Here is a 15,129-nt window from a genome sequence, read left to right as displayed (position 1 = left end):
GGATTTTGCTAGCGCTGCTCATAAATTGCTCCTCTACTTGCTATTACAACCACCTCTTGGCTAGGCAGAGCCGCAGAGGGCATTACCCCCTTCCTCTCTCCAAATGTCTATAAGACACCCATATCTAACCGGTCCACCATCTTGGTTGTCTTCTTCGATAAAGAGAGGGTGATAATAAAAATACACTAGCCAAATGTTGGGGAGTGCTCATCAAGTTGCATAAATAATGAAAAGTTGAAACGCAGATCACAACCACTCATGGATTTTCTCAGGTGCATCCAAGGTGCTCAGCCCTGATGTGGAAGAGACCATGCACCTAACTTTTCTTCCATAACCAAGACAAATACATCAATCCAATCCCAACAATTATTATACATTACCTTAATCTTTACAAAATTATAATTAATGGGATCACAATAAACCATCAAATGCTCAGTGCTTGTTGGGCAAACCAGGTGCTTTCTGTTAATTGCCTGTCATTATCTTCTAATTAGTTTTTCTATTTCTCATGTTAGTCCACTACAATCTCAACTTTTCTTTTGCAAAGTATACCAAACCAACTGATGCAACTAATGACTTTAATAGTTTCTTGGAACACATATGTGATTAAGTTCTTAAACTGAAAATAAGGAAGATGCTTAATCAAGTAAGTGGCTCATGCATATAGCATTTTAGTAGCAGGGTTTGAACTTTAAAACTCACATCACTTCTTAACTTCTCAGACATGACATTACAGTTCAGCAGAACACATCCCTTGACATTCTTCTAACATGAGAGGAAAACCCCGCAGGTGGAGGGGGTGGGGAGGTTGGTTGGTTCAAGAGAGGGAGAAACTTGCAATGATCCAACCACTAGACTTTCTAGAAATGATATTCATAGAGTTCCTAATAATCATTCAGAATTGTATTGTCTAAATTAAAGCAACAAAATAATACAGCATATAACAACTGAATACATACATACCTCAAAAATGTATCATATGAAAAAAATAATACACTCTATATGGGTATAAATTACATCTGACAGATCCAAGCAACCTATCTACCTTTTCTATCTGTAGCCCCGCCACTACTAAAATGCACACAAATACTGGAAACCAGCCAGCAACTTAATGCTCCTTTCGTTTATTATCAATTGCTCCGCAAGAGCATTTGAGTGGTCACCAGGGGTGAAATCTCATTTTTCACTGGTTTGTATATACATGTATGCTTTATAGGAAATAAGATAACTGTTGCTTCTTTCTTGAGCCTCCTTCCCCATATAAATCATTCCATTGTTTCAGTTCACTCATCACAGAACCCTCACCAGCAAAACTGGCAGCAACCTGCATTAGAAAATTTAGCAAATACATAAGTATCTTTACAGGTCATAAAGATAATACTTAACTCCCTTCTGAATTATCACAGTCTATTCCGAATATATAGAAACAAATCAGAAAAGGGGAAAAAGAAAGAGAAAGTGCACAATAGCACAGTTAGAAACGAATAGATATGTGGGCGATAGATGGACCAGGCTTGCACAATAAGATGCTCATGGACAGATCTTCAATCTGTCAGGAAAGGATGAGAATGCAAAGTTCTAATGTTTAACCTCAAAACACAACCATTATCATCAAACATTATTACATAAATTTAAGATCTATAACTATTAACCCAAAAACGAAAACAATAAAAAGAAACCAATAATAAATGAGCTCAAGGGTTGTATGGCACAAATTAATCACATATATAACCCAGATTTAAGTAAATAGTCCATTGATGCTTTTTAGTATATCCAGATTCAATCAGTTAGCATGCCTCATCAGGATGCAGGTTTATGGGAGCATCAGCACAGAAAGACACCAGTCCTGCTTATGGAAGTCCAAATCAAGATAACTCAGCAAAAGCTTGTCCAGAAGGTTGTCAAAGCACACACCAATGAGGGCATGGGGCATGTGGACACATGCACAAACAAGCGCCAAGAACACACATGAACATGCACAATGAGACAGACATACACATACATGCATATCCAGACACTACTTCTTTTGCACATGGAGGTTTTAGAGAGTACCCCAGAGAAATAAACTCACCTGATTCTTTGCCTGCCTCAAGTCTTCCATGTTTAAAGGTCTGAGGGTTAATGTTTGTTCCCCATCCTCTTCCTTATTTTCTGAACTCTCTGCCAAACTGTCTCCTTCCTCAGCTTTCCGCTTCTCCTGAGAAAAATAAACACAATCCAATAGTCCAACCACAATTCAGCTCGGTGTAACATGTTATAAACAGGAACTGAGAGAAAGAGAGGGAGGGCCACACAGACACACACACACACACACACACAGAGAGAGAGAGAGAGAGGCCTATGGGACTTCAGTATAAAGTTTAGTATTTTTGACAGAACTAGGCATTTAAGAAGAGAAAAAAACCTCTTGATACGTCAAAGGTAAACTTCAGAATTCAGAATAAAGTTTAGTAAATACTTTGATAAATGACAATTTTGGACAGAACTATGCTTAGAAGTGATTTTTTTTTTCTTCTTTGTTCTCAAGAGGAGGAGGAAAAAAAAAAGAACAAGCATACATTGGATTAGCCTGGGGCGTCTAATATTCTTGAAAACAGGATTAAATTTAAAGTGGAAACAAATTTCATCTTCATTGGCATTCCAGAAATAGTCGGCAACTAGACTTAGGTAATGTGCTTATCTAGAGATCTTCAAACAGTAAGCAACAAATTTTTCAAAGAACAAGGAGGAAAACAAACTAAAAGATTTTCTTATTCGAATAGAATGACCTGGCAAATTTGCTTAGTCAACAAAATTTCAAATTGAGCCACTGGATGCTAGAAAATATTATTATAGAAGCTATTTAAAGGCTTACCAGTTCCTTAAGCCTCTCTCTCTGAATTAGCTCTCGAACAGGGCGATACGCTGCAGTCACGCATAGGTTCTGCTCAACAATTGCCACAAGTTAATCATCAATCACTAACTGATGCTAAATGCCATAAGAAACATACAGACCTTAAGATCGCTACCACTGTATCCTTCTGTCATAGTTGCAAGCTCCTTGTAGTCAAGTTCTTCAACCTTTTCCTTCGACAAAAGTTTCCTTAAGATTAACTCCCTGCTCTCCACTGATGGTAAGCCAACCATTATTCTGTTCAAATACAGGAAATTAGATTTGGAAAAATGGCATGTTCTTTATAAGTGACTATATCTACTTTACTGCAAGGCATGATGCAAATATACAACCAAACAAACCTGCGCTCAAACCTCCTAATAATTGCTTCATCAAGGTCAAACGGTCTGTTTGTCGCTGCTAGAACAAGGATTCTCTCCCCAGACTTAGTTAAGAGGCCATCCCAGTGGGTCATGAACTCATTTTTGATCTTCCGCATTGCCTCATGTTCTCCTACCCTAGTTCGCTGCCCAAGCATGCTATCGACCTCATCCACAAAAATGATAGTAGGGGCGACCTTAGCAGCAAGTGTAAACAAAGCTCTGACATTCTTTTCATCTTCCCCAAACCATTTTGATGTGATAGTGGACATTGAAACATTGATGAAACTTGCTCCAGCTTCATTTGCTATAGCCTTGGCTAGCATTGTCTTCCCAGTTCCAGGTGGCCCAAACAGTAGGATTCCTCTGCAAGGCTTTAGGAGACCTCCAGTAAAGAGGTCAGGACGTCGAAGGGGAAGCATGACTAGCTCCTGAAGAGACTCTTTGATTTCATCAAGGGCACCTATGTCATTAAATGTCACCCCAATTTCACTTGCTGGGATGACCTCTTGTCTGATCCGCTTTTCAAATTCATTGTCTGGAGCAACTTCCTGTTAGATAAAAAAATAGTTAAATAAGTTTGTTAGGAAGCCATCTAGCAATCATTTGCTCAAAAAAGGAGGGAAACCATAGAAGACCTCAGTCAAAAATAGAACAGCCCTAAAGGTTCACTCTTATGGATACATACCATTGATTTGCAATCAGCCAAACATACCACTCCACAACTAATAAATTTACGCAGAAGAAATGAATAAAGCGTTGCATTCAAATGTCATTTTTGGTTGAGATCATGTTACAGATGGGATGTATTCCTAACATTAAATCTTTCCTTCTGATTTCTTAATCTAGATTATTTCTCGAGTGTAAAAGAATAGACAGATAGTGGAGGGATCCTCTTGTCCTTTGAATCCAAACTCCTCATTTAAATTATATACGAGCACTGAAAATAAACCTAATATCTGCAACAAAATTCTCCCTAATATACAAGACAGTCCAAAAATTTATGTTACTAAAGTAATTGGTAAAGAGCAAATACACATAACTTTTTTGACAACTATTTATTACATGCAGAACAGAAAAACATTTATTATTGTATACATCAGAATATGAAAACATGGTCAAAGAAAGGCAAGAAAGAAGAAAATTTACAGGCGTTTTTGGTGGTAGAGATGAACTTTCAGCATCTTTCACTGCTGATGCTGGTTTCTCTGCTTCACTTTTCTTTTCAGGAGGTGAGACTTCAGCACTCACTTCAGGTTTTGCTGCAGCCACAGCTGCACCATCTTCATCTACAGTTTCCTAAGTAATAATATCATCTATCAGCTTTGCACAGCACTATATTATTCACACTTTACATGTTTGTTGTAAAGACAAGGCATACCTTTCCTGATTCAGCATTTGCTTCCAGCTTTAGAGTATCCTCGCTGGAATGTCTACCTTCTTGGAATATACTCAATGCATGGGACAAACTGTTATATGAAACACACAATAAGTAAAAAAAGGGTGGAGGGGAGAGGCCAACAGAAAAATAACCAGATATCCACTGTATACCAACCTCTTTGAAGAAATGACAAGCTTTCCATTTCTATATTCAGGTACCTTGTTATTCATCAAATTGTAAGAAACAGCTGACACAACAATTTCCTCTATGTAATTACTGAGAACCGTTGTATCTGCTAGGCAGATGGAGCCCAAATCATCACACTCAAGATCATTCTCTGCAAGTACCTCTGCAATGTGGTTTTTGTTATCCTGAATTTGTATCATTCTCATGTCTTCCTCAAGCTGGGATTTCCAGTTAACCAAACGAGTCTCATCGTCTGGAGGCCTAATCTCTATATTGTAAGGGAACAGACTACTGACCCTTCCATCCATATCACTGTAGTCGCAATCAGATTCCAACAATCTTGAACCAAGTATCAACACTGGTCCTGATAGCTTCTTCAACATTTTTTGAAATAAAGAATATATCCTTTGCGATCTGTATAGAAGGTTCTCAACATCCCTTATATACAGGACAATGGGATTAATTTTTGAAACTGAAACCAAAACCTGAACAGTGATCTCACGATTAGAACCCTTCCAAGAACAAGGTAATGTCAAATTTGACAAAATGTAGAAGTTTCAATATATGAAGCAATCAAAATCAAGGTTGGTTGTACTGGTACCGAAACCCGTAATGGTTGCCTGGCAGTATGGTATAATACGTACCATGCTATGCTGTTCCAAGGGGCACCGACAAAGGGAGAGCTGGAGAGGGAGGGGGAGAGGGAGAAGGAGAAAGAGAAAAAGAGAGAAAGGAGAGAGGGAGAGGGAGAGGGAGGAAGGATGAGAGAGATGGTGAGACGGCTGGAAGCCCTCCTTGAAAACAGGGACCTAAGTTTCGTTTCGAAATAGCGGTCCCCTTTTTATTTTGCCGACTTGAACTAAAGTTGGCAATTGTTGTTGACTTCACTGCTTTCAATGAGGGCTTCCGGCCCTCCCACTCTCTCTTGGTCTCTCTCTCTTCCCCCTCCCTCTCCCTCTCTTTCCCCCCCTTCCTTCCTTCCTCTCCCTCCCTTCCTCTCTCTCTCTCCCTCGCCCGACTTCTCAAACTGAGGGGAAGAACCATACTGGTCCACTCCCACCCAGTACGGTTCAGTATGCCTCAAACCGTGAGGTTCGGGTGGTACAACGAATGCTGATCAAAATAATCATGGCACAAAGTATCTCCAGGATAAGGAAAGATAAGACCATACAAAATAACGGGATAGGATAAAAGAAGTACCTTGTAAAGTGATTGTAGAAGAATCTTTTCATCGAAAGACCAGCTGCTGGTGCGTTTGAGAGGAACTGAGAAATTAGATAAGCCATGAGAAACTGATTAAAAGATACCATTTCCTAAGGAATTCTAAATATCATATTCCAAATAAATGGCCAATAAAACAGTAAAGACAAAAGATTATGCAGGTAGTTTGTCAGTTACAGTGATGAAAGCCAGCACAGTTGCATTAATTGATGTTCATTTCAAATAATACTTGTTGAATAATTTGATGACAGTAACATATTATGTCTCCTCTCCTCGTTAAAACAAAATTGTAAGCTTGGTCAAAACCAAAGTGGAAGATGATGAATATGAAAAGATTACCCCTCCTAATAATGTTTTCCTTTCAGAGATCATCATATCTTGCATTGATGAGCATCACATGTCTAAGATTACTTTAGGTTTGTTTCTATTTAAACAAATTCAATTACAAGATCAATGCTTATGGCTAATTCTAAGTTTGTTTAGTGAATTTCATTTGGATACAGCAGCTCAAGCCTTTATTTCTTGTGTTAATTAGTCATTCTAGGGGCTAACTAGTCAACCCCCCTTTGTGTTTTTATAGGATCTGTTACTCATCTCCTTGATAGATTTTTTTTCTTTATTTCCTATGTCCTAGATCCACAAGGAACCCAGTACAGATCTATAAAATAGTTGTCTCCCTGATGTACCATTGACTTAATTTAAATAAAACTTGAGAGTTTTTGCTTCTTTCTTCCATGGTGATGACTTCATTCATGAAAATGACTATTTTTTTTGCAAATTCTAGATGAGAATTGCCCCACATGCTTGTTGGTGGTTATCTGGCAAAGTTTTCCTCTTCTCATAAATCTGATACTTCAAAATCCCCTGTTTCCTTAATATTAGACCATCTAAATGAACACCCGAACTGTAGCTCCCAACTTCTTAACATCAGCATCAGCATTACATATACTAATTTATCTTGCCCTTTGTCCACCTCCATAATTCAATTTCAAACTAAGTTCACTTGATCTATGAATGATCCTCATCAAAACTTCATTCAAACTGTGGATCCATAATCCCCAGCAGCACTCCAACATATCTACACTAAAATGTTTATTAGCAAACCATCCCCATGCATCAACTAAAACATGAAAGCAAATCAAATTATGAATTTCAGCATCCCTTACAGGACATTGATTCTTATTGCCATATCCAATTATCCATCAAAACAAAACGATCTTGTTCTCTATCCTATCCTACATCAATTTCATACAAGAAGGTTGAGATGGGTTTACGGTATCCCAAGTGAAGCAACAATTTATATGGAAAGTCTATGGACAGGCAGCACGATAATATCCTTAAATTACTTGCATGAGATTTTGGCAACATGCATGAGTGAAATAAGCTGACCTATGCCTATAGTTATTGAAGAATACCTTCCATAATTAGTGGTGGTGGGTAAGTTAGCTTAAGCAACACTTCATACTCCTACTTTATTGCATGGGACAATGACACAATCATCCCCATCACAAAGCAGTGTCATGTTTCATTCAAGTTGGCATACTACTCTATGATGATATTGGTGGTATGGTTAAGATGTCATTCATGAAGGCAAGGTGGAAAGCATATCCTTTCATGCCTAAGGCTGAAAGACTGTTGATGCAAATGAAAGTTAGGGAGGTGCACTTAAAAGAGTCAAAAGTAAAATTATGTGTAAGTTACAACATGGCTATATAATAGCAGTTTAAGGCCCAAAGAAAGAAGGCAACATGAAAGCCCTGGTGACAGAAGAAACTATGACATTGCAGAGAAGAGGAGTAACAATCCATTTTCTTGAATTTTCCTTGCAAACTAAAAGAGTCACATGCAGGTCAATCCAACTCTTAGGAGACCACACAGAAAAATTTTAGTATCTCAAAGCAAAAGTTCACAAAATCATGAAGAAAGTTGTTTATGAAGAAGATTTTATCAATGAAAGGTCTGAGGAAATCTCAAGCAGCCGAGCTGAGAAGGCTTCTCAAAAGTTGCAAATTGACAGGTTCGCTTTGGATTGAAGTTGTTGCTTCTCCAAAAAATATGGACATCCTTAACTGTTAAATAGGCTGAGTTATTTATCTTTTCAAAAATTTCATTGCAGATGCTTTACAGACAGGGAAGAATATAGGGTTTCAAAGACCACATGTTGGTGGGCGTCATTTGTTTATAAAGGAAAGCTTTGTTCTTTTGCAAGAAATGTTTAAATCGTCCAATCTATAGCTACCAAAGAAAAGTAGGGCATATGATGAAGTAAATTGATGATTAAACAATGAGAAATAAAAAAAGTTAATCATCCCTGTCTTTATATGTGGACAGATATAATTATCCTATGTTGGTGAGGTGCTAGCACAAATTAACCTTGATCATCATGCAACTAGTAATGCAAAAATAGATTCAAGATTCACCTGTAGTGCATCCAAAAATATTTGAAAGCAATGTTGACAATTTGAAAGTTTTTTTAAATAGGATTATAAAACCAAAAATCATAACTCTCTCAAGTATGTAAATCAGCTTTGCTTTCATCCTAACAGACAGAGAGATATTCTATTTTCATCATCCTACAAATACAAAGTGCAATAACCTGGATTTATAGGAGCACATTGTGATGTGAGGCCACTAATATCAGCTGAAACTGATGCATTTTTATGGATTTTAGACGTGTAGCTATTGCTATCTGATCCCCTGAAAATGCAAAAGGCATATAGAAATAAAAGCAGGTGAGTTACCCACGTGGGATGTTACCAATAACTCAGCAAGTATTAAACTTTATACCTTGGCCTTAACTCTACACAGCTGCTTTGCCTACGTAATGATCCTGCAATAACTATTAGAAGTTAGAATTAATTAAAAGAAGGCAAAACATGAAGAGGAAATCATAATTTGACAAGAAAAACAAATGAAAACTGAATACAATATCGCAAAAGCAATTACAATAAACCCTTCATGATGTAAAGAAACTAAAATGATGACAGCTGAACTAAAGAAAATTAGTTCAACTGAAAACTAGTGTGATAAGTGATAGAAAGACATAAAACCTGAATATCTCTTCTGCTCTAGGAAAATGCTTAATTCAGATATTATAAATCCCTTAGGAAGACATATGTTAAAAAAAAAAACTTATGGGTTAAAGATAATAGAGATGTAAAAATGCTGATAAATCCATCAAATACCTTAATGTTGAGATACTTCAGATTTTCATTTCTTTAGATAAAATGTGCATAAGTCATAAAAGATCTTAATCCTTACATTAGACCAAAATAATAATAAAAGAACAATAATAATAATAATAATAATAATATAATTAAATAAAAATTGCAAAAGGGAAAAAAAGGCTCTGATAAACAAATGTTTCATGGGCAAAACTGATACAGAGCTGTTTATCCAACCCCTATATTTATCTGTACGATAACATTTGTTTCTCTTTCTAGACAAATTTTTCATGGTGCATGCTAGTTATTATAGCTAAAGATTTTGCTTTGCAAGCTAGGTATCAAGCATGGGGTCCAAGAAAGTTGTAATGAGGCTGCCATTGGTGTAGCTCATAAACTGGTTCAGCATGAGATGGCCGAACACATTAAAAATCATTGTTATGTCATTGAAGAAAGAGTTGGCAATAACGATTTATTCATAAAGGGGAAGGATCAATTAGTAAATAAAACATAATAAGACATTAATGCACTTGCTTACAGTGTACTGTGATATGGGATAGTAGTTATTTTAATCAATTTCTCTGGCTTGTCTTAATTTTGTAAGATATGACACATGATTTAGTATTCAGTGTAACATGCTATTATTCAAGTTCTCTCTTTCCTTTCTTCTTTCTCTTAACTAGTAAATAAATTCTACAATTTCACTTACATTCTTATCAAAGCACATGTTCATGGATCCATAAGCTTTCTATTAAGCAAGACGCCAATTCACCCTATCCATCATCAAATCCTTTACAACATTATAGTCTACCAGCACGTTGAAAGTGCAAATCACCAGACTGCTGATTCACACCCACCTAATTATCAACCCTAAGGATCTTAAATGAAATAAAATATTAAGCATTTATACAAATAAAGAATCAAAATAACAAGAAAAAGCATTAATCTACTTCTTCCGCTTAGCACAAATATCATTTCCTTGTTAACTAGTCAGTCATCTAAGAACTCTGAGACACCCTATTAATGTACAGATACGGCTAGTACTAAAGGTTCTCTTGAATCATATATTTATGACATGATCAAGCTAATTATGAATTAATTCAAGCAAATAGAATGACAGGAAAATTACAGCCTGAAGAAGATATATCATATAATGAAAGAGCAAGAAGAGAATTAAAATGCATTCTCTCAGCCATATGAAAACAACACAAACTCATGTAAATAGGGTCCTTGGAGTATGTAATATGTATTCCTACATTAATACCTTTAGGTTCCTCCCTCTGCAAAAGGATCGAAAGAGATCCAAGAAAACTAGACATTCTCTCCAAAGTTGCCTCAGATACAGATCTTCTGAAGAACTGCCGAAAAATAAATGAACCAAGTGAGGATATATCATAATGGGATTCAATAAACTCTCCAAAAAAGCTTGATTATAAAACATGTAAAATGAATGATCCTAAAGCAGAGTGATAAGTCATTATAATTCTAGAACTGTACTGATGGCTAGGGAAATATATTGGCTACAAGAAGAAAACAAATAAGAACAATATCAGTACATGTCTTTTATCTCCTAAAGAGGGGGAGAGGGGGAGGGGGGAAGAAAAACAAACAATTGTAGAGTGATAAATATGTTTATATTCCTAAATTTTATTCCAGATCATAAAATAGATCTACTTGACTAGAAGTTGTCTGTGTAAGTTCAGAATTCTTACTGAATCTTTGTTGGAACTGCCATATTTGCTCTGTACCTGTAACCAAATGCCCAATGATAATTTTAAAATCATAAATGCATAGAAACAAAGAGAACTATGCTTGTATCTACTGACCTTGAGTGAGAAGTCAGTAACATCTAGCAACAACAATTTGGCCTCAAAGAAATGGGCTAGTGCCTTGGCAATAATTTGTTGGTAAAGCTCTGAAAACAAAGATCTCTAGAATTAGCCCAAGCATATAAATAGGAATATACACTTTAAGTACTTCAAGGCTAACCAAATAATGGCATTTGTTGCACATGAACTACCTGCAGGGCCTGAGAGCAAAATGGCTCGACTTGCAGGAGAAAGGTTTCGAGTGTACTTGGACAAGTCCACTTGCTTGAGGTGAACATAGGCTGCACTTGTCAGCAAAGCTCGGGTCTTTTCACTGTCATCAACAACAGGAAGGCTTTGTCATCAGAATAAACAGAACAGAAGCATTACAAAATACAAAAAATTGTATCATTAAAATTTCTCTGCAGATTGAAAATGTAATCAACAGTTATGTCAGTTAACTCAGAAGTCAAGTTCGGAATGCAAATCAAGTGAGATTAGATATATATCAAAGGACAGAAAAAATCAAGTAATTCTTGGGTTTTGAATTCTTTTTACAGAAAAGATATTGGTGAAATTCTATATCACGAACATGTCACCTAATACTAGTAGATTCAAGTACTTCTGGGCACAATAATTCGATTTGAATTTGTTGTAAGTGGGATCAAAGGCAAAAAAGAATAAGAGATAGACACAGCACATAATCTGAACTTTAAAAAAAAAATTAAAATATACTTGTGAAATATTACAAGTTTCAATTTCCATATGGATGGTTAAAAAAAATGCTTCAGGTGTCCTGTATTGGGTTCTTTTAAAAAAAGAGCAAGTGAGCAAGTGTGAGAGAGAGACAATCAAAACACAACTGGAAATTATTCTATGTTAGAGGCAATATAGAAGATTCTATTCAATTAAAAAAAAGGGTCGACTATTGATATTAGAGGGAAAAAAAGAAAATGAGTGTAACCATATTAGCAAGCTTCAGCTCATCTTTAAGGGTCAATTTCTAAACCTCAGCCACATCTCGTCTTTTGAGCCAATATTTCAAATCCTCATTCATTCTGTCCCTATCCTGATTCCCAATCAAATGAAGCTTCAACTTCTATCCAAGTCATCCTATATCTGCTCCCTTGACTGTCAATACAGTTATATCAATTACTTTTTTGGGTATGATTCTTAAGCAATCAGCGGTTGCAATTAAAATATATGGATCATGCATATGATTGTATAATTGATACCTCAGTCATTTATCATTCCATATAACAAAGTTCAAATGTAAGATCTGATATAGATACTATGAGAAATGAGACCAACCATAGGACATGGCGAGCAACTCTTCCTGTGACATACAAGCATTAAGGTGAAGGCAGAAGGGGTTGTATAATGACATCATTGGGTACCTAATATGAGCTCATATGCCAGGCAATGGGGCATGTTGCAACCAATACTAGGTTTCTCAAGCCAGAATATCAAGAGAGGATCACCATCATTAGCATTAACCAAGAGAGAATCACAATGCTCAGAACAGAATGCCTTTTTAGCCAGCTTTTCTTTCTTTTCTTTTTCTTTCCTTTTTTGGATAAGAAACTTGGTAGCAAAACACTAATACTCTCATAAGTAACCTTTTACTATAACCAATTTGTGTTGTAATATGTGGATTGACAACAGAAAAGTTACTAAGCCTGGAGCTTGTGGGTCAATGGATACTAGTAATTAATGTATCAGTTAAGTTGTTTGAAGTTTGAACTAAGCTAAGTGCACAAAAAGTGTTCTTAGAGTTCAATATAAGTAATTCATTTGGAAGCTACCTCTCAGTCTGTCCACATTACTCATTTTGTTATCAAAATAAATGATATCATTTGCTGAGTTGCAGTTCACCTTGTTACTTTTCTTTGGGTAAAAGGCCAAAAACAGATATAGCTGAATTGGTTAACTAATTTAGACAATATCAAAAATTCAAAACTATAGTAAAACAAGGAAATTCTGATCTGATTTGCTTCTCTTTATACTAAATAAAAGTTGCAAAGTGGGGAGCAAGAAAGCATAGCAAAAGACAAAATACAGAGACGAGAAAAGTTGATAGAAAAGTAACATTATGCAAAAATTCCACTTTGAAGACTATATATAAATCCAATAAATTAGGTAAACTGAGTCATTTTCAAATAAATTTCCTTCAAAACTGCTTGCATTGAATTAGCAGGACTGTCACACTTAAAATAGCTCAATATGGGAAAAATAAAGAAAATTTATTTCTGGACAAAGAAAAAGCAGAGAGCTTGGAATCATATTAAAAATATGCAATTTCTCACAAACAGAACATGGATCCCAGGCATACTATTCAAAGGCAAGTGAGGATTATCTTTATCATCAAATCCATCTACTTCTTTACTATGATCCATTAATGACTTAAGATCCTTGTGTTATCTATCATTAAATTTAATATCACCCACCATACTACTACCATCAGACCCCAGCATGATCTACAGCATAATCCTCGATCCACCTCACAGTAAAGGGGTTATGACGAGCATAGATATATACAAAATTCCAGCCTCATTCTGTCAAAATAAATAATAAACAAATAAATAACTAAATGCAAAAAAAAGGCAGAGATGGGTTGAGAGTGCATGAGTACAATTTAATATTCCAATTATTGCCAACTCGACTCTTCTGCAAAAGACATGGGGGATGAACTGTACTCACTAAATCAGAAAATATATTAATTTCAACCACCGGAGACAACTTTGAGACACAGGGACAAAGCTTCCGGTTCAAGATACATTAGAGAAAAAAAAGGTCACGCGAAATTAGCAGAATGCTACAAAATGATAGCATCTTCAAAACAGAATATACTGAACATGATCAGAATTTTCAAACTGAATATCCAATTTTTTTGTCAAAATAAAAGCTAAAATCGAAAATCCTGGATTAGATAAAGGCATCAGGGAATCAAGGACGTTTCCTTTCCCGAGGCCCTCGTGACGCAATTCCTATTTTTAACTTCAATTAACTTACCATTAGATTGACGGAATCATGAGGTGGAAAAGAATCAAGAACGGTTCTTTCTCGGGGAAAAAAAAATCAAGAACGGTTAAAGAGATAAAAAAGAAATGAAAAGAAAAGAAAAGAAAAGAAAAGATTTTACCTGAGGTAATAAGGGAACTCATCGAAGGTAACCTTGCTCTCCCTCCCATCCACGACCATCCTCATGAGCTCCTTCTCGACGTTCTCCGCCGTCACGCCGGCGGAGGAGCTGGCCGGCGCCGCCCATTTGCCGACGGTTTGGCCGGAGGCCAGCCCAATCCCCACCCCGACGCCGAGCCCCAACCCCAGGGCCGACATGAGTATATGCTTCTGCTCCATCTCCTCCTCCCTCCGGAACTCCGATTCCTATGGAGAAATATCGCCGTTTCTCCGGAAATCCTCCCCCCGTCTCCACGCTCTGACATACAAATATCCACCCAAGAACCAATCTCCCCTTCCGGTTTTCGACGGATTTCGACTTCAGGGAATCGGAAAAGAAAGCGAAAGCGAGAAGTGCGACGGGTTTTTCTTTTCTTCTTCTCGGAGGTTTTCTTGTCGGTGGTGCGGGACGTGGGGTGCTCTATATATATATAGATGCGGCTCTGGTGGAATCCGAGTTCTAGAAAGTAGCCGGAAAGGGAGGTGCGAGAGCTGGCGGCCGGAAAAGGACTTACGGGGGAGAAGCGAAAAGAGAGAGGAGGGACGCAGGGAAGTCGGTCGGTGCCTGCAGCCCTTAAGTTCTTTCCAGTGACCTCGCCTTTTAGTTTTTGGTTTCGTTCGTTTGTTCCTCCTATCTAGCTTCTTTTGTCGCAAACGGCGAGCGGAACGGCGTCGTCTAGAGTTAGCGCGGATTTGACGTGTCCCGGGCGACTTTTGACGTGTTTTGGACGTTGGCCTAAGTAACCTGGGTTATCCAGCGCTGCCGAGCGCCAGCTATTTGCCCCCGTTAGCTCTCTCCTACGTGGCAACTTTTGAATTGGCGCAATTTTTTTTCTTAATATATATTTTTTAGTACAACAGCTCCGCTCACCATGCTTCAATGTGGGACCTACCAACAGAATTAGGGACTAAAACTTGGCTTAGATGCGAGGAAGGA

General features: G+C 37.1%; 1 protein-coding gene across 3 annotated transcripts; it reads right to left on the bottom strand.

Annotated features, from left to right (window-relative positions):
* Window positions 1-881: 881 nt before the first annotated feature.
* Window positions 882-14,797, bottom strand: LOC103722235 (peroxisome biosynthesis protein PAS1-like). 3 transcript variants are annotated; one of them, XM_026810451.2, is made up of 17 exons: window positions 14,155-14,796; window positions 13,460-13,567; window positions 11,225-11,346; window positions 11,031-11,119; window positions 10,917-10,952; window positions 10,469-10,562; window positions 8,828-8,879; window positions 8,637-8,737; window positions 6,020-6,084; window positions 4,808-5,304; window positions 4,634-4,721; window positions 4,402-4,551; window positions 3,235-3,803; window positions 2,995-3,130; window positions 2,855-2,923; window positions 2,072-2,197; window positions 882-1,324 (listed from the first exon to the last, which is right to left on the bottom strand). In XM_026810451.2, exons 2-17 carry the CDS (start codon window positions 13,471-13,473, stop codon window positions 1,211-1,213), a joined length of 2,322 nt encoding a protein of 773 aa, XP_026666252.1. In that variant the 5' UTR covers window positions 13,474-13,567; window positions 14,155-14,796; the 3' UTR covers window positions 882-1,210. The 3 variants fall into 3 exon arrangements, with proteins under 3 accessions (XP_026666252.1, XP_008810932.1, XP_008810933.1); XM_008812710.4 differs by lacking the exon at window positions 13,460-13,567 and having other exon boundaries at window positions 14,155-14,797; XM_008812711.4 differs by lacking the exon at window positions 13,460-13,567 and having other exon boundaries at window positions 8,828-8,870; window positions 14,155-14,797.
* Window positions 14,798-15,129: the final 332 nt, after the last annotated feature.

The sequence above is a fragment of the Phoenix dactylifera genome, unplaced genomic scaffold, assembly GCF_009389715.1.
Source record: "Phoenix dactylifera cultivar Barhee BC4 unplaced genomic scaffold, palm_55x_up_171113_PBpolish2nd_filt_p 000121F, whole genome shotgun sequence".
Classification (NCBI taxonomy): domain Eukaryota; kingdom Viridiplantae; phylum Streptophyta; class Magnoliopsida; order Arecales; family Arecaceae; genus Phoenix; species Phoenix dactylifera.
This window is presented reverse-complemented; position numbering and strand designations above follow the sequence as displayed.

What these genes read in the sequence shown, in the direction of transcription:
- LOC103722235 (XM_008812710.4), bottom strand. Translation starts at nt 14,372, where the DNA reads ATGGAGCAGAAGCATATACTCATGTCGGCCCTGGGGTTGGGGCTCGGC. An exon ending in GCAGTTCCAACAAAGATTCA is followed by an intron (nt 10,563 to 10,916) that starts GTAAGAATTCTG and finishes ATTTTTCGGCAG; the next exon opens with TTCTTCAGAAGATCTGTATC. An exon ending in ACAGTGGTAGCGATCTTAAG is followed by an intron (nt 2,924 to 2,994) that starts GTCTGTATGTTT and finishes ATTGTTGAGCAG; the next exon opens with AACCTATGCGTGACTGCAGC.